The 25024-nt window shown below is 46.1% G+C and overlaps 1 protein-coding gene across 1 annotated transcript in view; it reads left to right on the top strand.

Moving 5' to 3' along the window:
• Positions 1-306: 306 nt before the first annotated feature.
• LOC146036330 (uncharacterized) overlaps positions 307-25024 on the top strand; it is a 97496-nt gene continuing 72778 nt past the window's right edge. Inside the window, exons 1-9 of the mRNA XM_083160277.1 lie at positions 307-465; positions 1964-2091; positions 3862-3932; positions 4949-5035; positions 10305-10406; positions 11024-11091; positions 15562-15698; positions 22039-22109; positions 24232-24342. Of these exons, the coding sequence (XP_083016403.1) occupies positions 346-465; positions 1964-2091; positions 3862-3932; positions 4949-5035; positions 10305-10406; positions 11024-11091; positions 15562-15698; positions 22039-22109; positions 24232-24342 (895 nt within the window). The 5' untranslated portion in view covers positions 307-345. The remainder of the gene's footprint in view (positions 466-1963; positions 2092-3861; positions 3933-4948; positions 5036-10304; positions 10407-11023; positions 11092-15561; positions 15699-22038; positions 22110-24231; positions 24343-25024) is intronic.

The raw sequence follows: 25024 nt of genomic DNA, 5'->3' as shown, positions 1-25024 counted from the left end.
AGCGTTATCACCTTTTACTTTATCACTTCGCCAAGCTTAATACATATGCCCCAATGTTTTCCATATATCCTTGCTGAAGCACAGGTGTACTCATTTCACTTGCGATTTTGTGAGGAGATCTGGAAAACATGCACTGTAAGTGTGTCCCAAAGAATTGAGAAGCGCTATAAAGCGTAAATGTAAAATCAATTCCCTAATTCCTAGGTCAAAGGTATCCGGTATTTATGCCATTTGCAGACTATTTGCTCTGTGTGTTTGTATAATAGACAGACATTGCCCCCTGGCTGCTCCTCTTCCTCCCTATATATAAGTACAGCGGGAGCGGTGACAGTTACTGGCTGTACTATGTCGCTCCTGCTGCGCTCTCTGCTCCTCTGTCTGCTGCTGGTGTCCAGCATTATCAGTCACCCATCCCCAGCATGCAGGTCCCTGAGTGATTACACCCATCAGCTGCCACAGAAAGAGGTGAGGTGACCCCGTGTCCGTCTGTTCGCGCTGCCCCCGTGTGTCTGTACCCAGCGTGTGTGGGAGGAGGGGGCAATATGGCCACAGTATGGAACTAACAGATCCATCTATGGAAGGATAGGGGGTTAGGGAACCATATAACTCAGGCGCTTGGAGTAAGATGTTGCAAAAGCCACTATCTCAATGGTAGAAATTTATATAAAAATACATGTATAAAAAGATTGAAAAAAGAAGAAAAAATTCACTCACATAAAAATTCAAGTAGATTGTACCAAGTCAGAATCGTCCCGTGTGTATGCAGGGAGTGGAGGATGTTTTTAAAACCTCCTTCTATCCGGGCTTATTTGTAATCCAAAGTGTCTGTGTAGACAGAAGCGTTATCAGGCTCCCCGACAATTGCTGCAGCCGTGGGACCGGCTTCCAGTGTGAAGGGGAATCTGTGCGCTGATGTCAATTTGGCAGATAGAGATCTTGCAGCTCCGTCCCGGTCCAGGATTTTTGCTGAGAGGGATTTTTAATGCTGCTGTTATCTGATGTGAATCAGATCTTGACAAAGATCCCGCTGCGGATCGAAACATGTTGGCGGCAGGTGGACGTGGTCTCTACTAACACCTATACTTTTGCTGGGACGGAGTTATAAATATCTCCGCAGAATCTTGCTCTCGGACGGAGCTACAGAAATTCACATCAGATAACAGCAGCATTAAAAATCCCTCTCAGCAAAAATCCTGGACCGGGACGGAGCTGCAAGATCTCTATCTGCCAAATTGACATCAGCGCACAGATCCCCCTTCACACTGGAAGCCGGTCCCACGGCTGCAGCAATTGTCGGGGAGCCTGATAACGCTTCTGTCTACACAGACACTTTGGATTACAAATAAGCCCGGATAGAAGGAGGTTTTAAAAACATCCTCCACTCCCTACATACACACGGGACGATTCTGACTTGGTACTATCTACTTGAATTTTTATGTGAGTGAATTTTTTCTTCTTTTTTCAATCTTTTTATACATGTATTTTTAAATAAATTTCTACCATTGAGATAGTGGCTTTTGCAACATCTTACTCCAAGCGCCTGAGTTATATGGTTCCCTAACCCCCTATCCCCTTCCATACATACACTGTGTCGGCTGATTGAACCGACTGGGGACCCTTTTTAGGGCTGCTGGTAGAGGGGCGCACTAGATAAATCACACACCACCTTTTTGCACTAACAGGTCCATCTGTCCATGCTGACCCCGTGTGTCTGTCCCCAGTGTGTGTGGGAGGAGGGGGCAATATGGCTACAGTATGACACTAACAGGTCCGTATGTCCACGCTGACCCCATGTGTCTGTCCCCAGCGTGTGTGGGAGGAGGGGGCAATATGGCCGCAGTATGGCACTAACAGGTCCGTATGTCCACGCTGACCCCATGTGTCTGTCCCCAGCGTGTGTGGGAGGAGGGGGCAATATGGCCGCAGTATGGCACTAACAGGACAGTACTGTCTCTTGTACTAGTTGGAGGGCCGCTGGTATCTCTTCTACAGCGCCGCCCGGAAGTCAGATTGGGGCACTATCATTTCCTCCGTGCTGGACTTTCACGTCACCGATAATGACCAGGCGCAGGTCCGACAAGTTATAAAGCAGTAAGTACATAATTCCATAAGATTTCCTGTATTACTGAGACCCCTCACACCCATCTTATGTGTAATGGAAGCACCACCTGACTCTGAGATGCGTCCATAGACACAGTAATACCGCTTGGTGCGACAGGCCCATGTGATGCGACATCTCTATCCACCTCTGTAGCCACCACCCTTCCATTCACCATCTAGGAACACCGTCCATCTCTGCAATAACGCATATTGGTTCTCAATGCCTCATGAATGTACAGAAGAAAGTACATCGGTCATTCGCATTGAATATCAACATGGCCCATGAGGCTGAATCAGGCCCATGATGGTTAGATCAGGGGGCATCACAATGGCCGAGTGCACTGGGAGTACATGAATAGCAGATCCCTGAGGTGGTCAGGTGACTAGATGCCAGCAGGCAGCTACGGTGGAATATGGGACTTAAAAGCAGGTAGGCAATGTAACAAAGCAATGAAGAAGGCAAGTCAGATGCTTGGTTGCATAGGGAGAGGTATCAGCAGTAGAAAGAAAGAAGTAATAATGCCACTGTATAGATCATTGGTACAACCTCACCTAGAGTATTGTGTTCAGTTCTGGAGGCCATATCTCCAGAAGGATATAAATACATTAGAGACTGTACAAAGAAGAGCAACTAAAATGGTGCATGGCCTACATCACAAAACGTACCAGGAAAGACTAAAATATCTTAATATGTATACTTTAGAGCAGAGAAGGGAAAGGGGGGACATGATAGAAACATTCAAATATATCAAGGGTTTTAACAAGGTACAGGTGGGAGACATTCTTCACAGGAAGAGGAGCAACAGAACACGAGGACATGCACTGACACTAGAGGGAGGAAGATTCAAGGGAAATGTGAGGAAGAATTACTTCATAGAAAGAGTAGTAGATAAGTGGAATAGCCTCCCATCAGAGGTGGTAGACGCAAATACAGTAGTACAATTTAAACATGCTTGGGATAGGCATATTGATATCCTTACAAAAAAATAAGGATCAAATATGGTTTGAGGTAACATGTTTAAAAAAGGGGCAGACTAGATGGGCCAAGTGGTTCTTATCTGCCGTCAAATTCTATGTTTCTATGTTTCTATGTTTATGTCAGCAGAAGACGATAGGCTACATTTGTCCCCAATCAGGCCAGCCGAGACACAATTGTGTCAGTGTGGGGTAATGTGAAGACACCACAGGATGGAAGGTTTCTGTCCTCTCTGTCCGGCACAACCCAGTTCCACCAACTGAGCCACTAATACACTTTTCAGACAGAGAAAGGACTCGGTCATTTGCCAGCTCCACCTGGGGCCTTTCCTAAGTGACAGGGTCAACTGGGGACAAGATTCCCGGCACTCTGATCCCAACCTGGGTCGAGGTCCTGGATTTTGCAACCTTGGTTGACCCTTTCACACCCGTGTTAATGGTTAACCCAGCAAATTACCAAGTCCAAGTGCTTGGCCAGGCAATGTTATCTCCTGTCTGAAGAGGGCGTTGGGCTGGGATCTGGAAGCAACCCGTGCTACAAAGCCAGGTAAAAGTGTGATCAAAGCCCCGGCTTCTGTGTGAATATGTTATTATAGATTCCATACCATAAATACCGAGGACTATTCCTGTCCTCTGTAACCTACGTCCATGTGACTTCAGCTCAATATGTTTCCATCACCCGGACACATTTGTACTGTACACTTATATGATGACTCCGGTTCCTATCTCTGTATACAACCTGCAGCATCATTGTTTGGTATTTATATATTGTGTCTCTTTTTTAAGTGATCACGTTGTGAGAATAGAGGCCCAAGAAATGCAAATCACCAAGAACAACAGCGGCTACATACTGACAGGTACAGACCTATGGCTCATTCATATTCAGCTAGTAAGCGAATGGAATATCGTCAGACTGATTCAATTGCTGTAATTAGATCAACAGTAATCTAGGTCAACCCCAAAAGGTTGGTGTATGAAAAGGTCAACGTGAGGGAGATACAGCGCCATCCAATCAGCTTCTGACATTTGTTTAGCACCGCCTGTAGCACGTCAGTTATGCCGAGTACACACTTTATATAGCAATCGTCCAATACTGTATATCATAGTACCAACGCTAACTGAAACAATATATATCATACACATTATCAGGGGCGTCGACAGCTCAGCTGGGCCCTGGTAAAATGGAGGGGGCATGGCCACGGGATGTGGGCGGGGCCTCTTGGAGGGGGCGTGGCCACACACCTGTGGAAAAAAAAAACAAGAGGGAGATAGAGGACAGGCTGACGCAGCATGTGCTGAGCTGGGGAGAGAGGCTGTGCTGCGGTGGCAGCCTGTCATCTCTATCCCCTCTGTCTGGCTCCCTGCAATGGGGGAGTGGGCTCCAGGCCGCTACAGCAGATCCGGGCCTGGGTAAAAAGTACCCGCTCCAGTTTGGCCCATATTATTGTCTGGTGTATGGCTACATGATAATAGAACATACACAGCTATATCTAAATTGAAAGCCAGCTTACCAGGAGTCGCCCGTAGATCCTACATGTGGCACTACAGGGACCAGCATGCTCTCTAAATGCAGGTTGCATCTATGTCTCTCTACAATAAAACAAATGGAAAGCTGCTGAAGCAATTAGTAATGCCCCTCAGGTGCTCAAAGGGAGGAGGTTCCAGTTTATTTAGGGTTACTCAGGTGGCCCCTGTGCACCTTCAGACCCACCACTTACAATAGATTTAAGATATTGGCAGGAGGGGTCTTCAGACTCCTCCTACAACATTAGCATATTTCAGCCCAGCAGCTAGGTCCAGAGATGAAGCTGCTGTGCCAGACTGTCATGCTCTGAATTTCTAACATTTATATTTTCTCTCTTTTATTCCACAGCAAAGGACGATGACCATAAATTCACAGTATACTCTATGAAGGAGCATGTGATCCTGTATGAAGATGACGATGGAATCAGACTGTTCTGTAACTATAATTATCACTGACTTGCATGCCTGAGCCCTGCAGAGCAATCCTTACGTCCTGTTCTGTAACTGAGCCCTGCAGAGCAATCCTTACGTCCTGTTCTGTACCTGAGCCCTGCAGAGCAATCCTTATGTCCTGTTCCGTACCTGAGCCCTGCAGAGCAATCCTTACGTCCTGTACCTGAGCCCTGCAGAGCAATCCTTATGTCCTGTTCTGTACCTGAGCCCTGCAGAGCAATCCTTATGTCCTGTTCTGTACCTGAGCCCTGCAGAGCAATCCTTACGTCCTGTTCCGTACTTGAGCCCTGCAGAGCAATCCTAATGTTCTGTTCCGTACCTGAGCCCTGCAGAGCAATCCTTACATCCTGTTCTGTACCTGAGCCCTGCAGAGCAATCCTTATGTCCTGTACCGTACCTGAGCCCTGCAGAGCAATCCTTACGTCCTGTTCCGTACCTGAGCCCTGCAGAGCAATCCTTACATCCTGTTCTGTACCTGAGCCCTGCAGAGCAATCCTTACGTCCTGTACCGTACCTGAGCCCTGTAGAGCAATCCTTACATCCTGTTCTGTACCTGAGCCCTGCAGAGCAATCCTTACGTCCTGTACCGTACCTGAGCCCTGCAGAGCAATCCTTACATCCTGTTCTGTACCTGAGCCCTGCAGAGCAATCCTTATGCCCTGGTACGTACCTGAGCCCTGCGGAGCAATCCTTACGTCCTGTACCGTACCTGAGCCCTGCAGAGCAATCCTTACGTCCCGTCCTCCATTCCCGCATGCCGGGATCTGTTTAATGTCAGAGTCTCATACAGTATGCCAGACTTTGGGGGCAACTCAATTGTTTTTTCACCTGCAATCACACACCCGATCTCCCATCACTTATATAGGCTACATTAAGTTGATTGTGTCGGCACTCAGACACAAGTAGATGGGCCTGCATGGCGCACTTAAAGTGGCTAAACCTATTTAAAAACATTGAGCCCAATTTTTGCACTTTCCCACTCGCCACCTCAGCAGGGTATGTGCAGAAATATGGGTACATTCGGCACTCGTCATGTTGGGCAGCAATTGAATAGCCCTGTCTGGAGCCCAGAAAACAATTGAATGCTCCGTTATGAGTCATTTTCTTTGATTCTAAGGGGGTTATTCTGGTTGATTCGCAAGGCTGTGAATTCGTAGCCTTGCGAGTAAGGATGCCATCGACACATCCCACTTCGATGGTTGCCATCAATGGCTTTTTAAGCAGGAACCATCGATGGCTATAAAACATTCTATCACCGGCCATCGATGGTTCCTGCCATGGCTTAGCCGCACATGCTCAGAGGTACGCGGCAGGTTCCCCCGCCGGGAGGTGCGCGCAGTAAAAACTTTAACTAGAGATCCATCTCGTCAAAGTTTCTTCTGCGCATGCGCGCACCTCCCGGCTGTGGCGCCGCCGCAGGGCAAACCGTACGTAGTCCAGTCTCAGGTACTAAGCCGAGGAACGGTGGGGTGGGAGGCGAGCTGGAGAGGGAGGGAGACGACTGTGCACTGTGGACCTTGACTAACGGACAGAGGGGCGGGGGGTATGAATACATAGAGCCGAGCGGCAGCCAGCGCATGCGCACAAGGCCATCATCACCAAACATCAATCGCGTAAAACTATTCAACCCTCGCCTATCGATGCCCAAAACATTGAGCACTTGGTCCCGACTATCGATGCGAGTCCACCAAACCCAACCCGGCGAATGCCGGGCCACCTGCGTATGCGCAGGTGACCCAGCACATGCGCATACGCCCACCATCGGTCCCCGTGCGAATGTTCTGGTCCATGCGAACGGACCAGAATAACCTCCATGAGAAAAATGATATTTCCTATTTAAATCATGTCGGCACCACACCGGCACTATTACCGGATTCCCGTTGCTAAGTAACTAACCAAGATAAGATCTGACTCAGACCTGATGAATTTGCTGGCCGGGTGATTGGCGATAGACTGCGCGTGCGTAAAGCCCATAGAACGCATGTGCGAGGCCGTCCTGTGATCCTGCCATTCGCAATTGACAGGAAGCCGGCATTTGTGGGCGGGCTATTTTCTGTCAGGGAAAACGCAGGCGTGCCCAGGTGTTTGGAGGGAAGGCGTGTGCTGTCAGGTCCGTCACCGATCAGCCTGATTCTATCGCATTGAATTAGGCCCTTATTCTGGTTCACTCGCAAAGAAAAATTACTTCTCAAATGGACAAAACCATGTGCACTGCAGGGGGCAGATGTAACAGGTGCAGAGAGAGAGTTAGATTTGGGTGATTTATTTTGTTTTTGTGCAGGATTATATAGATCTCACTTTGAAGTAAAACCCCACCCAAATCTAACTCTCTCTGCACAAGTAACATCTGCCCCACCTGCAGTGCACATGGTTCTGTCCATTTTAGAAGGAATTTGCCTTTGCGAGTGAACTAGAATAAGGGCCCAAGTCCAGGGCGACGCACACTGGGAAAATCAATCCATGGTGAGCGGCTTGTGAATGGATTTGCAGGCAAATCCCAATCTTGCTGCTTTTCGCAAGCCAGGCTATAAGCTTCAAAAAGCTTCAAAAAGTGATAGAGAGATAAACAATCATCCAATCAGCGCCTACCTTTCATTTTTCAAACCCAGCCTGTAACATGACAGGTAGGAGCTGATTGGCTGGCTATTTATCACTCTCCATGTTTTCACTTTTTGAAGCTTGATACATCTGGCCCTAAGCCATTCACAGGCTTGCACGTGTCTGGCAGGGCAATGTATTCTTGATCGCTGGGCTACGAATATAAGCAGTCGTGCAATCAGGCATGAATCAGCAGGGCCGCCACTAGAAATGCTGGGGCCCGGGACTGACCTACAGTCCGGGCCCCCAGCGGCAGAGCGCCATACCTCCAAACCCCCGCCCACCAGCACCCTGCCTGCCACTGCCAGCACCCTGCCTGCCAGCACCCTGCCTCCATCCTCATTACTTACCATCATGTTGCAGCCGCATCCTCCGGCTCCTTCAGTCCACAGTGCAGCCTGCAGAGCACCGAGCCCCTCTGTGTCCTAGGCTCGATGCTCTGCAGGCTGCACTGTGTATTATTTTTTTTTTTCGAATGGACCTCGAACATTGTGTTGAAATATTTGCACAGTTGTGGGCGCCGTTTTCTGGCTTGAAGCGTAAATGGTAATACGGTTCAAGGGCAGAAGAACATAATAACTTTTTCACCCAAATTCGCAGCAATTTTTTTCATTTTCATGAATTTAGGGAAATAATTGAGGTTGATAGTGTATGGGGTATACGTGCCCACATGATACTGGCCACTCCCACACAGCACTGGTCACATGTCCCAGTATGGGTCCTATTCAGCCCCAGTCTCATGAGCCTCTTAATCCAGCACTTTCGAAAATCAAGCTCTAGCTTTTGGATCTAGATTTATCTTTGTGGTTTTGGATTTCGGTTCAGTACCAAATAGCAAAAAAAAGAAGATAATTATTGATTTTAAAAAATCAACGAAAAAAAAAATCTAATATCAACCCAAAAAATAAGGAATTCAAATCCAAATTTCGAACCATGGGAAGATCTGAACTGGGACTCGTTTTGGATCAGATCTTCTCGGTAGATTCAGAACGGATTTTGGATTGGTTCAAATCCATAAAATTTGGGTGGTTTCCGATTTCTGTAGTCCCAGACCGCTCATGTCTAATTGAAACAACAGTTCTTGTGTATTATCACGGCGCCCACTTTTCTTACGTATAAGGTTATATTAACATGTGATGCGATTTTACCCTTCCCGCTCCGTGTCATTCCTGTCACATCTTGTGAGAAATTCACTCTGATGTCAGATGAATGATATTGCTGGGGTGAATGTGCCCAGAACACCCCCCCCCCCCCATTATCCATGTCATCCCGAAGCGTGGCGAGCGGCGGCGGTACGCGTCCTCCGACCTTTTCATACCCCCACTATCCACGTCGGCGTGGAGTTGATTGTATATAGTGTGGCGAGCTCAGCGAGACACCGAGCCCGAAGCGTGTATTTAGTTGTATTACGCGTCTTCTAGCGGGGCTTGCTGCGCTCGCCACGCTTTGGGCTCGGTGGCTCGCTGCGCTTGCCAGACTGTATAAAATCAACTCCACACCGACGTGGATAGTGGGGGTATGAAAAGGGCGAAGGGCGCGTACCGCCGCCACTCGCCACGCTTCGGGCTGACGTGGATACTGGGGGTGACGCAAAACAATGCCAGAGGTGCTTGCATCACATGTCATAGTAAGCACCCATCACATCTCATGGCATGGGTGTTTGTACAATTAAATATCGCATCACATCACATGGCATTGCATTTGGTGCCATGCGATCCTATGCGATATTTCATTGTATCAGCACTCCTGTGCAGTTAACATGGATATTGCATCGCACGCATAGCACGCATTGCTATGGACGCTACGCGATGCGATTTTCCTACGCAGAATAGCCCACTAAGCTATTTGCTTAGCGGGCGCGGTGATAGTACACAAGTACCGACACAACAAACACATTTACGTATTTCTATATTATTCTGATAAAACCACGGTACAAAACAAAATAAATACACAACTCCTACTGAATCGGATGTTGCAGCAGGAAGGGGGTGTTGCTCTAATAGGTGCAGGGGTGCCATTGCTACAGGACCCAGAGGTATAGGGGTCCCGGGGCCCGATTCACACCGGATCACTGATGTGCAAAGTTGCAGATGATCTAATGATTTTTCCAGTCTGTGCAAATGTGAGTCTGACCCTACCAGTCACCTGCGACTGATCAAGGCTGAAGCTGACGTCCAGTGGTGAATGTCAATGAGCGGGGGTGGGGCCTGTAGGAGAGGGTGTGATCATGCCCCTGTGAAAAATAACCGAGAGGGAGAGAGAGGACTGGCTGCCGCAGCATCTGTCTCTCTCCCCAGCTCAGCACACGACACTGAGCAGCGTGTGCTGAGCTGGAGAGAAAGGCTGTGCTGCAGCGGCAGTCTCCCATGTCTTTCCCCACTGCCCAGCTCCCTGCAATGGGGGAGCGGGACCCAGGTAAAAAGTACCCCCTCGATGCCACTGCTGACGCCACAAACCCTCCTTTAAAACGCCTGGGTATGCCTGCATTTTCTTGACACTCAGAAGCACAGCTGGGTGAAAAATGTAGTTGCCCATAGCAACTAATCAAAGACCCTGACTGGTTCCTATGGGCAACACCATCCCGCATCTGCTGTAGAATTTACCCCGTTTCTGAATATGGACTAATTCAATATTTTTGTTTATTTTTATTTCAGCTCAGAACAGTACAACGTCGTATTCCTCTGAGGAAGACTTCAGACACCTGTCTGAGTGTCTGGGGCACAGATCAATCAGCGTACATACCACCAGTGCACCAGGTAAGCCTGCAGAGGTCAGTTCTAAGACTATGGCCATGTCTGTTCCGCTAAATGTCATGTCCGCATGACACTATGAGCCTGATTCAGGACTGTTAGCAAGGCTGCAATATTTGCAGATGGACAAAACCAGGCTGCACTACAGGGGGGCAGATGTAACATGTGCAAGGAGAGTTTTCAGAAAGTATTCCATGCGGTCAGCTAGAACGCAGGGATACTGCTACAGACACTGGCCACGGCACGATGTGCAATTGCATGGCTCACCCAACCATAGAAACGGCCCTGGGTGTAATAGAGACATTGATAAATGATGTAGATTTATTTCTGTACCGCCCCAGTAATGATCTTCCTACATATAGCAGAATAAATCATGTTCCAGACTCCCACTCCCACCCCAATCGCTCCTGTGCGGGATTCTCTGATACACTCTTGATTCCTGCCACTTTCTGCTTCTTTGATTACATCGTCGCTTTCTGTTTATAGGATGACATCACAGGTTTCTGTTTATAGGATGACATCACCACTTTCTGTTTACAGGATGACATCACCGCTTTCTGTTTATAGGATGACATCACAGCTTTCACCCTCATTTGTCATCACTATTGTTTTATTTCGTTTAGATCCCAAACATTCTGATCAGGACTGCCAGGACTATAAGCCGATCACAGAAAGGGCCGCAGTGAGTGAGGTAAAAGTCACATCTCTCAGTTCAAAATAAATAATAACTATGTGTACCATCAAAAATCAGTTCCACAGATATAGGCTTACAAAGGGACATTATAGAATATTTTATCTTATTAATGGTCTGATCAAAGTAACTGTAGTTGCCCCAATAAAGTGTTTGTCCAGTTTTATCTAAATAAGTACAATTTGCATAAGAGTGTTCCTTAGTGTTACACCACAGGCAGTGTTACCTTCTGATGTACGTCACAGGTAGTGTTACTGGCGTGCGTCACAGGTAGTGTTACTGGTGTAAGTCACAGGTAGTGTTACTGGCGTCCGCCACAGGTAGTGTTACTGGCATCCGCCACAGGTAGTGCTACTGGCATGCGCCACAGGTAGTGTTACTTGTGTAAGTCACAGGTAGAGTTACTGGCGTGCGTCACAGGTAGTGTTACTGGTGTGCGTCACTGGTAGTGTTACTGGTGTGCGTCACAGGTAGTTTTACTGGCGTACATCACAGGTAGAGTTACTGGCGTGCGTCACAGGTAGTGTTACTGGTGTGCGTCACAGGTAGTGTTACTGGCGTGCGTCACAGGTAGAGTTACTGGCGTGCGTCACAGGTAGTGTTACTGGCATGCGCCACAGGTAGCGTTACTGGCGTGCGTCACAGGTAGCGTTACTGGTGTGCATCACAGGTAGTGTTACTGGTGTGCGTCACAGGTAGTGTTACTGGCGTGCGTCACAGGTAGTGTTACTGGCGTGCGTCACAGGTAGTGTTACTGGTGTGCGTCACAGGTAGTGTTACTGGTGTGCGTCACAGGCAGTGTTACTGGCGTACGTCACAGGTAGAGTTACTGGCGTGCGTCACAGGTAGTGTTACTGGTGTGCGTCACAGGTAGTGTTACTGGCGTGCGTCACAGGTAGTGTTACTGGCGTGCGTCACAGGTAGTGTTACTGGCGTGGGACTCACTCTTATAAAATAAAGGGGGAGATTTATAAAATCTTTAAGAGAGATTAGGAGGAGTCGCCCACTACAGCCAATCAGCTTATGTCACTTTATAGCCCATGGTACAAGAATGATTGGTTGCTATGGGCAACTCACAGGTACGTATGACCAGAAAAATGGTACAAAATTGAAATAACTATAATGAAATAGTCACAGGTCCACAGGAGCAGTGCCAAACTTGACCCTAAGGGGGAAATTTACTAATATGAATTCGTAAAAAATAGGTGTATTCGTAGGCAGAAATACACCTATTTTTTTACACATTTGTAGTTTTGGGATTTACTATCCCAAAAATACAGCAATTCGTATTCCTAAAGATGGGACATTCGTATTTGTATTTACAAATATGAATGTCTACACCATCGATAGAATACGACAGGAATCACCATTCAAAAGAATGGTGGTTCCTGATTTACTAAGCAGCCGATAATACGGCTGCTAATTGGCGTGAAACAGCCACGAAAATACGGCAGGAAAATACACCTTGATTTCCCTGACGTATTTGCTTTAAGCCTGCACGGATCAGTCAGAATGATTTCTATTGGCCGCCTAGCGGCCAATCAGGAGCCAAGAAAGTCGGCTCCTGATTGGCCGCTAGGCGGCCAATAGATTTCATCCTGAGAAGAGGCGCAGAGTATAAAACATCTCTGCGTGTCTTCTCAGTCCGATGCGGAGAGTGCGGGGAGCGTCAGCATGCTGAAGAATACCTGGACTACGGCGGATCAAGAGAAGACATCTTCACCACAGGACCAGGTGAGTAGGATTTCCTTCCACAGCTCCACCATGGATTACTTCGGACCCGGACACCGCCATGGACCTGGAGGACGACACGGACCGCCGACATGGACATGGAGGAGGACACCGGACCGAGGGCTACCTACGGGCAGTGGTGTAGCTAGGTGCCACGGCGCCCGGAGCAAGGGCGTTTCGTGCCCCCCCCCCAATTTGAAGTAGGTGAGGCTCATGCGCAGTGAAAAGTGGGCACGGCCCAACATTATACCACACACCATAATGCCCATTGCACATTTTAGCTAACTTTGTAACACCAATTATACATAAAGCCACATGCCATAATGCCAATTACACATAAAGCCACACATGATGCCCATTGCTGGGAGAGCACTCAGTGTGAGAGAGGGGTGCAGGGTGGGAGAAGGGCCTTAACTTTCTGTCTGGCGCAGCCCATGTTCTTTCCATTCCCTGGCTGCAATGGCCATGTGCACCAGTGCCATTACTAGACATTCTGGTGCCTCGTGACAGAAGGGGAATTAAAACCCACTCCCATTCAATTCCATTCAATTCCAAATATTAAGTTGCCTCTCAGTCCCTGGAAGTTAAAGGATGTACCCCCTCTCAGGAAAGCTGGCAGACAGCTCCTGTTATGAGTCTTTTAGTCCTTTAACTAGGGATGGGGGGGGGATTTCTCACCTCAAAGGAGTACTCTGTGGTATCAGCAGCTGAGTGGCCTCACCCCAGGTTGGGCTCCAGGCTTCAGCAAGGCACCCTGCAGCCACCAATCAGCTGCAGACCCCCAAGTCAGTATCCTGGCATACTCTTCGTCCCTTCTGTGGGCCCTCCCGATCCCCCCAACACACCACCAATTATTACCAGAGGTTGTGCTGGGGATCTTTCAGGACGCAGCCGCCTCACCTCCCGCTGGGCTTCCCAACTCTCCCGCTGCAGGCCTGTCTCCAAACTCTGGCACCTGTAGGTCACCTGATTTAGCAGTGTCCCGCCGCCTACCGCCAGAGCCTCAGGTCACACTGCGCGGCCTTCATGTTCTTTCCTCCGCGCCGCCAGTCAACACCAGAAGCTGCGGATCTCCCAGGGCACTGACACTTCTCCTCTTCTCCCCGCGTCACTTGACTCCCCGCCGCATCTCTCACACAGGTCTTTTTCTGAGCGCCAACTCCTGACAATCAACAGCTCCCCTGCCAGCAGCTATTTTCAATTTCCCTGCTCCCCTGCGCGCTCCCGGGCGGGAGAGAAGTTGCTATTTAATATTCACATCTCCCGCTGGACCGCTAGCCAATAGGCGCTCGCGGTTCAGCAGCCACCAGTTGATTGGCTGCTGGACCGCAAGCGCCTATTGGATAGCGGTCAAGCAGGAGATGTGCATTGAAAATAGCAGCACGTCACCCAGACAGCTCGCAGCCAGGAGCGGGCAGGGGAGCAGGTGAGCTGGCGGTGCATGAACGGCTCCGGCGCCCTGCTATCTTCCTGCGCCCGGAGCCTATGCTCCGCCGGCTCCGCCCTCGCTACGCCCCTGCCTACGGGCTCAAGATAGGTAAGTATCACTCTGTGTGTAATGGATGTATTAAAGTTTTATTTTCATTGTGTCAGTGTGTATTTATTGTACTATTTTTATTACTGTGGAACTACAAGTGCCAGAGGGCCCTTTAATGCCCCGCAGGCTGGGACTTGTGGTTCTCCAAGTCCCAGCTTGCGGGGGAGGCTTACTGGGACTCATAGTTCCACAGTTTTAAACAATAGTTTTTCATCAATTTTTTTACACTGAAATCAGCCCGGTGGCCACCGCACAGGGCCACCGGGGACAGCACCAGGCTTCAGCCTGGTCAGGTAAGTCCTGGAGGGGGGTCCCCACTCCCCCAGGGCCCATGGCCAGGCTTACTGGTCAGTAGGGTGATGTTTTGGCCGCGGGACCTTATATAATAAGTGTCCCCCGGGTGTGGCATTACCCTGCTGGCTGGTTTGGCCTGGGGCTGGTTCTTAAAATATGGAGGACCCCTAGTCATTTTGTCCCCCGTATTTTGGGAACCAGCCCCGGACCTGGAGCTGGTTGTAAAAAATCGGGGAACCCCTATTTGTCGGGTTCCCTGATTTCTTATTACCGGCCCCGGCTCCTTCAGCCTGGTGCTGGTTATGGCTATGGGGGGGACCCCACGCCGTTGTTTTTAAATATTTATTTATTTTTCTATTTTTTTTTACACCTTGCAGCCTGCACGGATCTGACTGATCTGTGCAGACTGCCTGAAAAATTCGTATTAGCGGCCGTATATATGGCCAGCTAATACGAATTACTACGACATCGGAGGGTTACAAAGCAGTCGTATATGACTGCAGTCGTATGCAGTCGTAGGGAAAATACTAATACGAAAAACTAGGTTTTTCATATTTGTAAATTTCCCCCTATGTTTGTATTGGTTTGGTGGTGGCGTAATCAAACACCAACGCTGCCTACCCTGTGACTAATGGTGCATTCTGGGACATCATTACGCTGAGCATCAAAAGCGTTATACCTATATTTTTATGCCAAGTTCTACACCGGAACTTCCATTATGCGCCAGTCCAGTCCTGGTTGGGAGGTCTTTCAGCAGATTTGATCAACGTGCCATCATAAGTTTCCTTATCTCCTACTGATTTAATGAAATACATTTGTCCATCAATGATTTTAGAAGAAGCCATTGTATAATAGGACCCCAATGTCTCCAGGCTGTGCCCTAATGACATGGCTCCTTTATGAATCAGATTTTAGGGACAAAGGCTCTGCTTGTAAGCGCTTACACAAGGAAGGAATACGCCAAGTGGGATCAGAAGTGGACGTTTATTTTACACAATTACGAGGTTGAAGGTGAACATCTGAAAGGAACATATTTATTTGGCAAGTAAGTAGATAAAGGATGGATAGCTAAAAGGAAGAATGGAAGGATAGACAGATGGAAGGATGCTTGGGTAGATGGATGAATTCATGGATGGATGCAGGATGGAATGTTGGTTGTATGGACTGTGGAATGGTTGGTAGGATGGACTGTGTAATGATTGGTTGGATGGATGGATAGTTGGTTGTATGGACTGGAGAATGGTTGGTTGGATGGACTGTGGAGTGGTAGGATGGATGGACTGTGGAGTGCTTGGTTGGATGGAATGGTTGGTTGGTTAAATGGATGGATAGTTGGTTGTATGGACTGGAGAATGGTTGGATGGATGGATGAACTGTGGAATGGTTGGTTGGATGGAATGGTTGGCTGGTTAAATGGATGGATAGTTGGTTGTATGGACTGGAGAATGGTTGGATGGATGGATGGATGGATGAACTGTGGAATGGTTGGTTGGATGGACTGTAGAATGGTTGGTTGGATGGATAGTTGGTTGTATGGACTGGAGAATGGTTGGTTGGATGGATGGACTGTGTAATGATTGGTTGGATGGATGGACTGTGGAATGGTTGGTTGGATGGATTGTGTAATGATTGGGTGGATGGATGGACTGGGTAATGTTTGGTTGTGTGGCTGATATCACAGGTGAGTTTGGTTGTGGACCCGGACAAAGCTGAAGTACTGGACCCTGAGTTGAAATATCAACGATGAATGTAGTGGGTTTGCTGTAAGGTTTATTCATACATGTAAAAAAAAATGTTAGACAGCATAAAAGCAATGTTGGCCATGGAATAACAGACCAACAGTAATGGTGAGTAGCAGGGAGAATGTAGGTCAGCTACTAAGAGTTCTGGATATCCTGTGCAGTATAGAGTGCTGGGAGAATGCATCCAGTCACTCAAGCGATCTGGAATGAGCTGGGGAATGCAGGTCCGCTATGGTATAACATGGAGCTCTGGAGTGAGTTGAATGGTTGGTGGGATGGACGAACTGTGGAATGATTGGTTGGTTGGTTGGTTGGATGAATTATTAAATTACATTGCTGCCTCAAAAAGCTGGGGCCATGGGTTTGATTCCCACTAGGACTTTTTATGTTTGATGTGTGTATGTTCTCCCAATGGCCCTTATTCTAAATCGGACGGTACGGCCCGCGTGCGGCCGTACCGCCGATGTTTTTGTTCTGCACATGCGCAGAGGTCATTCTGCGCATGTGCAGCCCCCTTCGCCGCAGACGGATTTCGTCCGCCGCAAAGGGGGCGTATAGGGGCGTGAGGGGCTTCAGCCCCTCATTACCCTATGTGTACGCCCCGCGTTTCATGGGCGTTCCCATGCAAACGCGGGGCGTGTGCATGGTAATGAGGGCATGACGCCCTCATTACCATGACATGGGGGCGGAAAGCTGACGTCGCCGGATGTCAGCTTTCAGCCCCCTTTCAAGCTCCCACACGGACGATTGTCCGTGTGGTCTGAGCTTGCGGGAGCTGCCGCGGCGTGCGGGCCTGCCTTCGATGGTCGTCGACCATCGAAGGCAGGGGGCAGCTCCCACCATGGTGGAGGCGTAGCCTCCACCATTTTTGTGCGGATCGCCAGCCGTCCGTGTACGGACGGCCGTGGCGATCCGTCGGGTGGGCGGCCCTTGGTTTGTGCGGTCGGAGCCCCGTGTGCGGCTCTGACCGCACCAACCAGAATAAGGGCCAATGTCTGTGTGTGCTGTAACATACTGGTTGTAGATGATAAAATATTCTTTGTATAATGCTGAGTACTACGTTGGCACTATATAAACAATACGAGTACAGTGGGTGTGATAATCGTACTGGGCGCCAAAGTTAAAATATAACAGGGTTTATTGGTACAAAATGTTAAAAACATATAAAATACAATGCAGTGTATGAACACATAAAAAAACACAAGTACGTGTGAATTTCTTCTTACCCCTAAGGGTATTTGGAGCCAGCAAGGATGGAAAAGTGGCAGGATGCAGTCCGGAATGTGCACCCTGCTCTGGGCTCCAAATACCTTAGCACTGGGTTGGTCCTGATGGAGAGTGTGGATACCAGTCACTGCCGACGCGTTTCGAGCATCAGGGTGCTCTTCTTCCTGGGCGCAGTGAATGGCATCCACCTTAGACTGGTATTTATAATAAAATGAGCGCCGCGTCATGTCCGTGACCGGAAGTGCGTCATCATCACTTCCGGTCCGGCGGTTCCGATAATAATGTGTAAAAAACATGTATAAACATATAATTTGCCTCCAGCTGGTCCATAGTCTGAGGGGGGCATATCTCAGTTAGTTTCCCCTAGTGAGAGTGTCCCGTTCGATGACACGATTGCGATGTACCTATCGCAGCTTCCGGGAACCTGGTCTGAGTGACGACTTCCGGTTCCTGCTGCCTGGTTGGCAGTACGTGTACTCCTGGTTGGCGGAAGTTCTTTAGTAATGGAGACTCGATAATATGTGTTCTCCAGAGGTTTTATCCATAATGTGATATGTGGAAGAGAGAGATAATCAATGAATGTGCCTTGAAGGTATGACGGGGTGAAGATGGAAAGTAAAGTATAGATAATGGAAATGAAAAAATATATAGATACAAATAATAAATAATAAATAATAATAAATGATAAATGAAAAGAAAATATATGAAAATATAATGATGCTATTAAAAATAAAAATAAAAATAAATGAAAGTAACAGTGAAAATAAAAATAAAATAAAAATAAAAATAAAATAAAAATAAAATAAAAATAAAATAAAAATAAAATAAAAATATAAATATAAATAAAAATATAAATAATTAAAAATAAAATAAATAATGAAAATAAAATAAAATAAAAATGGAGATGCATACTGGAAAAAACAATAATAAATAGAAGTGAAATGGAAATAATTAAATATGAAAAGAAAAAAAGGTGGAAGTGGAAATAAATGGGGTGGCCATGTGTTGATGAAACTGAATGGAACATGTTGGATTACATGAACCATTTTAGTTCGAAGTCTTTATTGAGTCCTGTGGGTGCTAGTGTTTCTTTTTGAAGTGATCGGATAATGAATGAATTTCTACCCCCTTCTTGATGTTCCTCACGTGTTCTGACATCCTCGTTTTCAGGGCTCTTGTTGTTCTTCCTACGTAGTGAAGGCCACAGTTGCATTCTATTAGGTATACGATGTTGGTGGTATGGCAGGTTATGAAATCTTTAATATGGTAGGTGTTGCCATTCATATTGAATTCCGTGATTTTGTTTTTTTTTCAGTTTTAACTGTTTTGCACATGATGCAGGTCCCACATCAGTGGAATCCTTTTGTCTTGATCCGGGTGTTTACAGTGTTATCTAGAGCGCTCCTGACCAATTTCCTTTGAAGGTTTTCTGCTTTCTTATAAATGAAAGGCGGTTTTGGTGGGAGGTCTTTCATTAGAATGGGGTCCTTCTGCAGTATATGCCAATGTTTTTTGAAAATTTGTTCAAGTTTTTTATGGTGTGAACCATAAGTAGTTAGGAAAGCATATTTGTTTATTTTGGATGTTTTTGGTTGTTGTTTTTCCAAAAGTCGCTCTCTTGTTGTTTCTTGAACGATTTTCTTGGTTTCTTTAAGTTCAATCTCTCTGTACCCTCTGGCTTTGAAGTTTTCCATCATGTTCCCCATTTGTTCCTGGCATACCTCTTCTTCTGTACAGTTTCTTTTGATGCGGAGGAGTTGGCTTTTGGGGACCCCGTCTAGCCATCTTTTTAAGTGCTCACTGTCTCTCTGAATGTAACTGTTGGTGTCTGTTGGTTTACGGAAGGTCTTGGTGTGTATGTTTCCCTCTTTCACGTATATTGTCAGGTCCAAAAAGGTAATTTCAGTCTTGCTGATTTGAAATGTGAATTTCAGATTTACATTATTATTATTCAGATGTTGGCAGAAGGACAAGAGGAAGATCTACAATCCTTCTGCCAACATCTGAATGATAATAATGTAAATCTGAAATTCACATTTCAAATCAGCAAGACTGAAATTACCTTTTGATAGCGAAAGTAGCTTTAGAGGTGCCAAAGTAGCTTTAGAGGCACCTCTAAAGCTACTTTCGCTATCATTTGGCCCAGACCAGCCGCCACCAGAGCCGACCGATGGTTATATCTATCTCTGCATCAATATTCGGGAATTCCACCTAAACCACCTGAAGACTTCAGCAATTTTGCTTTCCTTACCAAGGATTAATTATCTTCTATTTGGACACTTCCCTGCGGTAACTATACCCACTTTGAATATTTTCGAACTCTGGACTCTTTACTGGAACAAATTACTTGGCGGTGTACTAGGAATGGACCATTAATAGCGTATTAGGTGCCTAGCCTATTGCATATGCATAGTATATATATTTTTATTTCTTGTGCTATTTTTAATTGTGTGTAATAAACCCTGTCAATTTTTTATCTAATATTGTCTAGCGCTACTATTTTCCTTTCTGTATTTTTGTATTCCTAAAGGGGTTCTCACCCCCTTTTTCTAGTAGCAGCTCTACAAATCATCCCACCACAGGCGCCTAATAGGTTGTTACCACAACCACTTTTTTCATCATGTGCAAAACAGTTAAAACTGAAAAAAACAAAATCACGGAATTCAATATGAATGGCAACACCTACCATATTAAAGATTTCATAACCTGCCATACCACCAACATCGTATACCTAATAGAATGCAACTGTGACCTTCACTACGTAGGAAGAACAACAAGAGCCCTGAAAACGAGGATGTCAGAACACGTGAGGAACATCAAGAAGGGGGTAGAAATTCATTCATTATCCGATCACTTCAAAAAGAAACACAACTGCAACCCTAACCAAATCAAAACATTCCTTGGAATCGAATCCATCAAAGCATCCTGGAGACATTGAGATTTCGAACAAAGACTAGCTAAAAAAGAAATGAATTGGATCTTCCAGCTAAAAACACTAGCACCCACAGGACTCAATAAAGACTTCGAACTAAAATGGTTCATGTAATCCAACATGTTCCATTCAGTTTCATCAACACATGGCCACCCCATTTATTTCCACTTCCACCTTTTTTTCTTTTCATATTTAATTATTTCCATTTCACTTCTATTTATTATTGTTTTTTTTCCAGTATGCATCTCCATTTTTATTTTTATTTTATTTTCATTATTTATTTTATTTTTATTTATATTTATATATTTAGTTTTATTTTATTTTATTTTTATTTTCACTGTTACTTTAATTTATTTTTATTGATTTATTCATTTTTACTTTTATTTTATTTTTATTTATTTGTCACTGTCATTTTTATTTTTAATAGCATCATTATATTTTCATATATTTTCTTTTCATTTATCATTTATTATTATTTATTATTTTTATCTATATATTTTTTCATTTCCATTATCTATACTTTACTTTCCATCTTCAAACCGTCATTCCTTCAAGGCACATTCATTGATTATCTCTCTCTTCCACATATCACATTATGGATAAAACCTCTGGAGAACACATATTATCGAGTCTCCATTACTAAAGAACTTCCGCCAACCAGGAGTACACATACCGCCAACCAGGCAGCCGGGACCGGAAGTCATCACTCAGACCAGGTTCCCGGAAGCTGCGATACGTACAACGCAATCGTGTCACCGAAGGGGACACTCTTACTAGGGGAAACTAACTAAAATATGCCCCCCTCAGACTATGGACCAGCTGGAGGCAAATTATATGTTTATACATGTTTTTTACACATTATTATCGGAACCGCCGGACCGGAAGTGATGATGACGCATATATACATAAATACCAGTCTAAGGTGGATGCCAGTCACTGCGCCCAGGAAGAAGAGCACCCTGATGCTCGAAACGCGTCGGAAGTGACTGGTATCGACAATTTCCATCAGGACCAACCCAGTGCTAAGGTATTTGGAGCCCAGAGCAGGGTGCACATTCTGGACTGCATCCTGCCACTTTTCCATCCTTGCTGGCTCCAAATACCCTTAGGGGTAAGAAGAAATTCACACGTACTTGTGTTTTTTATGTGTTCATACACTGCATTGTATTTTATATGTTTTTAACATTTTGTATCAATAAACCCTGTTATATTTTAACAATTTGGTGCCCAGTATGATTATCACACCCACTGTACTCGAATTCCATAACCTAAAGGTCTGAGGGTGACCTTAGTGATAATCATCAGGCAGCCGAAGGAGGCGCGCAGGACCGAGTACCCCCAAAAAACCCACAAACCATATAAACAATAGTTTAATATAGAAAAAGATAGCCATGAGATAGATAGATAGATAGATAGATAGATACAGAAGATACTGTTCCTTTCCAAAATTCCAATAACTTCTGATTCCCATATATATTTTTTAGCTATTGGTCATTACAAGATCACCATTCAACTGCACACGTGGGAGAAGAGAATGGAGTGGTTATCTTACATGGTAAATATTTAGATTAGATTAGAGGCCTCAATCAGTATCCACGAGGAAGTAGATAAGTCACTCTAAAGGCCCCCATACACCTGAAAGACATTGTACCCAATCATACAATCTGGAGGGATTGTATCATGGATTATATGCACATTGTGTGCACATTGTGCAATGCGCCATCCCGTGGGTAGGAGGATTGGTCCTCTGATCTGACGTGCTTCAGTCCAATCAGTTGAGCCGATTGCATGTGCTTTTAAGCACATGCAATTGGTCATTTCACGGTTCATACAACCGGCATCATTTGAGTGGCAGTTTTCAGGCAGTTTAGGTGCATACAATCAATTGTGAGACCACCGGTCGTATGCAGCAGCTGGATTATATGATGGATTGTGAGTACATTGTGTGTCCAAAAACCACCAAGGACTGCGGGGAGTTGATGGGAAAGTTGTACACAATCATGATTGTAAGCAGGTCTTTCTGATGTATGGCCACTGATAGACTCAGTCACATTATGGCCAGTGCTGGTTATCACCACACAGCCTATGGGAGATATCCTATTAACATCTGTAATTTATTGCTGCTAATATATTGGCAGGGGGCTATCCTATTAGCCCCGATGTGGTATGCGGGTCCCAAAATGCCTCCGGCACGCAAAGCAAATTCCCTGATGAGCAGCCCGAGAGTCCCATCTTTGTGGCAGTAACACATTGGGTCCAGGAATTTATCCTGTATCCAATATGTTATGGTCAGTGGTGGGTAGTTTACCGCAGGGCAAAAATGGCTTCAGTAGGATAGGCTGATAGTAACATCAGGCTAAAATTGCTATATTGGCCAGTTCTTGCCACATGGTATCTATTACCAGTAATAGGATACCCCCCTATTTGACCAGTCTCCAGAGGGGGTGTGGCCAGATGCCCCTCTAGAGATTGGCCACACCCCTAAAGTGCATGTGAGATATGAAAAGTGAGCCTTGTTTTGCAATGCAATATTTGATTACATTGCATAAAAAATTGTTTGTAGGGACTAAGGGGCTTATTCTAGTTCACTCTTTCTGACAAAATCCTTCTTAGATGGACAAAACCATGTGCGCTGCAGGGGGGCAGATGTAAAATCTGTAGAGAAAATTAGATTTGGGTGAGTTATTTCATTTCTGTGCAGGGTAAATACTGGCTGCTTTATTTTTACACTGCAATTTAGATCTCACTTTGAAGTAAAACCCCACCCAAATCTAATTCTCTCTGCACAAGTTACATCTGCCCCACCTGCAGTGCACATGGTTTTGTCCATCTAAGAAGGATTTTGTCAGAAAGAGTGAACTAGAATATGGCCCAAAGTCACAGAGGAGTTGACGGGATCACAAATCCTGTTTTATTTTTTATCGTGATCAGCCTGTATGAACAGACTGCAGACAGCCAGGCTGATCACAGAAGCTGGCTCCAGGTTCTGCTTCACCTGTCATCAGCATGCAGAAAGGGCAGAGCAAGAGTCATGGAAATGTAAGGGGGGGGAGCCGGCATAATGCCATCTTCAGACGTTGTTATTATTACAAGGCTCCACCAGCTAATATCCCTGTTAATTGTAGTTAATCTGAAACAGATATCTTTACTAGTATGGGGAATGCAGTCTGCTTACTAAAAGAATACACACTTTTTGTGCTTGGAGGGTTGCGCATGCGCGAATATGCGCATTTGAAAACCCCCAGAGCAAATGCCATTGGCGAGTTTCACATTAGCCGAGGCGTTTACTCCAGGATAAATCATTCGGTGACGCAGGTGCTGGGGGCGGGCAGCTGATGCATTCCGCACATTACGATCGCAGAGGTAAGACACCAGAGAGGCGTCTTACCTCTGCGAGCGCTGGAGAAATCATTCGATGGTCGCGACCATCGAATGATTTCTCCCCCTCACCCAAGGTTGCTAATAGATGTTTATGCTAAACTCGGCGCGCTTCAGACGGCCGTGCAGGCGGCGTTTGGTGCAATCGCAAAGCTGTGAAATTTGCAGCTTTGTGAGTCAACCAGAATAAGGGCCCTTACCTGCTGTGAAATTCTCTGTATGTTTCAATGACAATCTGTGCGCACTATAACCCAGGTGACTCCACTTCTATCTCCTGTGTCTCTCCTGTGTCATCTCAGACTCCATCACCAACCTAACGATGAAGGTGCACCACGTGGGTGATAACTGCGTGGCTTTTACAGCCACACCCCAAACAGAATCCAATTACACGAGATTCCTAGCGATTTATGGTAAGTGTTCTCATATTGTAGCGGTTTTAACGCTATTGCCAATTATTTATATACAGTAGGCTTTACAGCGTGTGTCAGTCATTTACATCAGTACCTGCCCCATTGGAGCTTACAGTCTATAGGGTTTATTCAAACTTGTATGCTATGCTGAGAGATTGCAACTGAGAGATCACCCGACACATGTGCTGAGTTCTCAGTGTGCATGTATTTCAGTGCTGCCGCTGCTGCTGCATATATGCCAACAATGAGGATTCACTCATAAACTGATTGACCGAAGTGAGCGTTCGGGGGTGGTAACATAGGGGCATTCGAAAACATGGTGGCTTCAGTGTGTGCGGTGACACCTGGTGTGCCCACTGCATTACCTCTACCCCCTCCCATGTCAGATGTGTGGCCGTCCAAAAAGGGGACTTGGCCTAATTTAAAGGCATGTGGCCATTCAACCTCTCTGTGAGTGCCCGGCATCCCTGTAAATACTGGCTGCCCCTCGAGACTGGTCTGTGTATAGTGGTGACTCTTCTTCTGGATAACCAGCTGTATAGTAGCGCAGATCCACCAGGCCTTAGGACGGTTCTCATCACATACAGGGGGTCATTTTTTTTAAGCCAAAATCATGTAGTATAATAATGATGTGTTTTAAAGAACATTGGGGCAGATATATGAAGCCTGGTGAAGTGATAAA

The sequence above is a fragment of the Crinia signifera genome, chromosome 9, assembly GCF_055691185.1.
Source record: "Crinia signifera chromosome 9, ASM5569118v1, whole genome shotgun sequence".
In the NCBI taxonomy this organism is placed as follows: Eukaryota; Metazoa; Chordata; class Amphibia; order Anura; family Myobatrachidae; genus Crinia; species Crinia signifera.
Note: the sequence above shows the minus strand (reverse complement) of the source record. Positions and strands in the feature narration are given on the sequence as shown.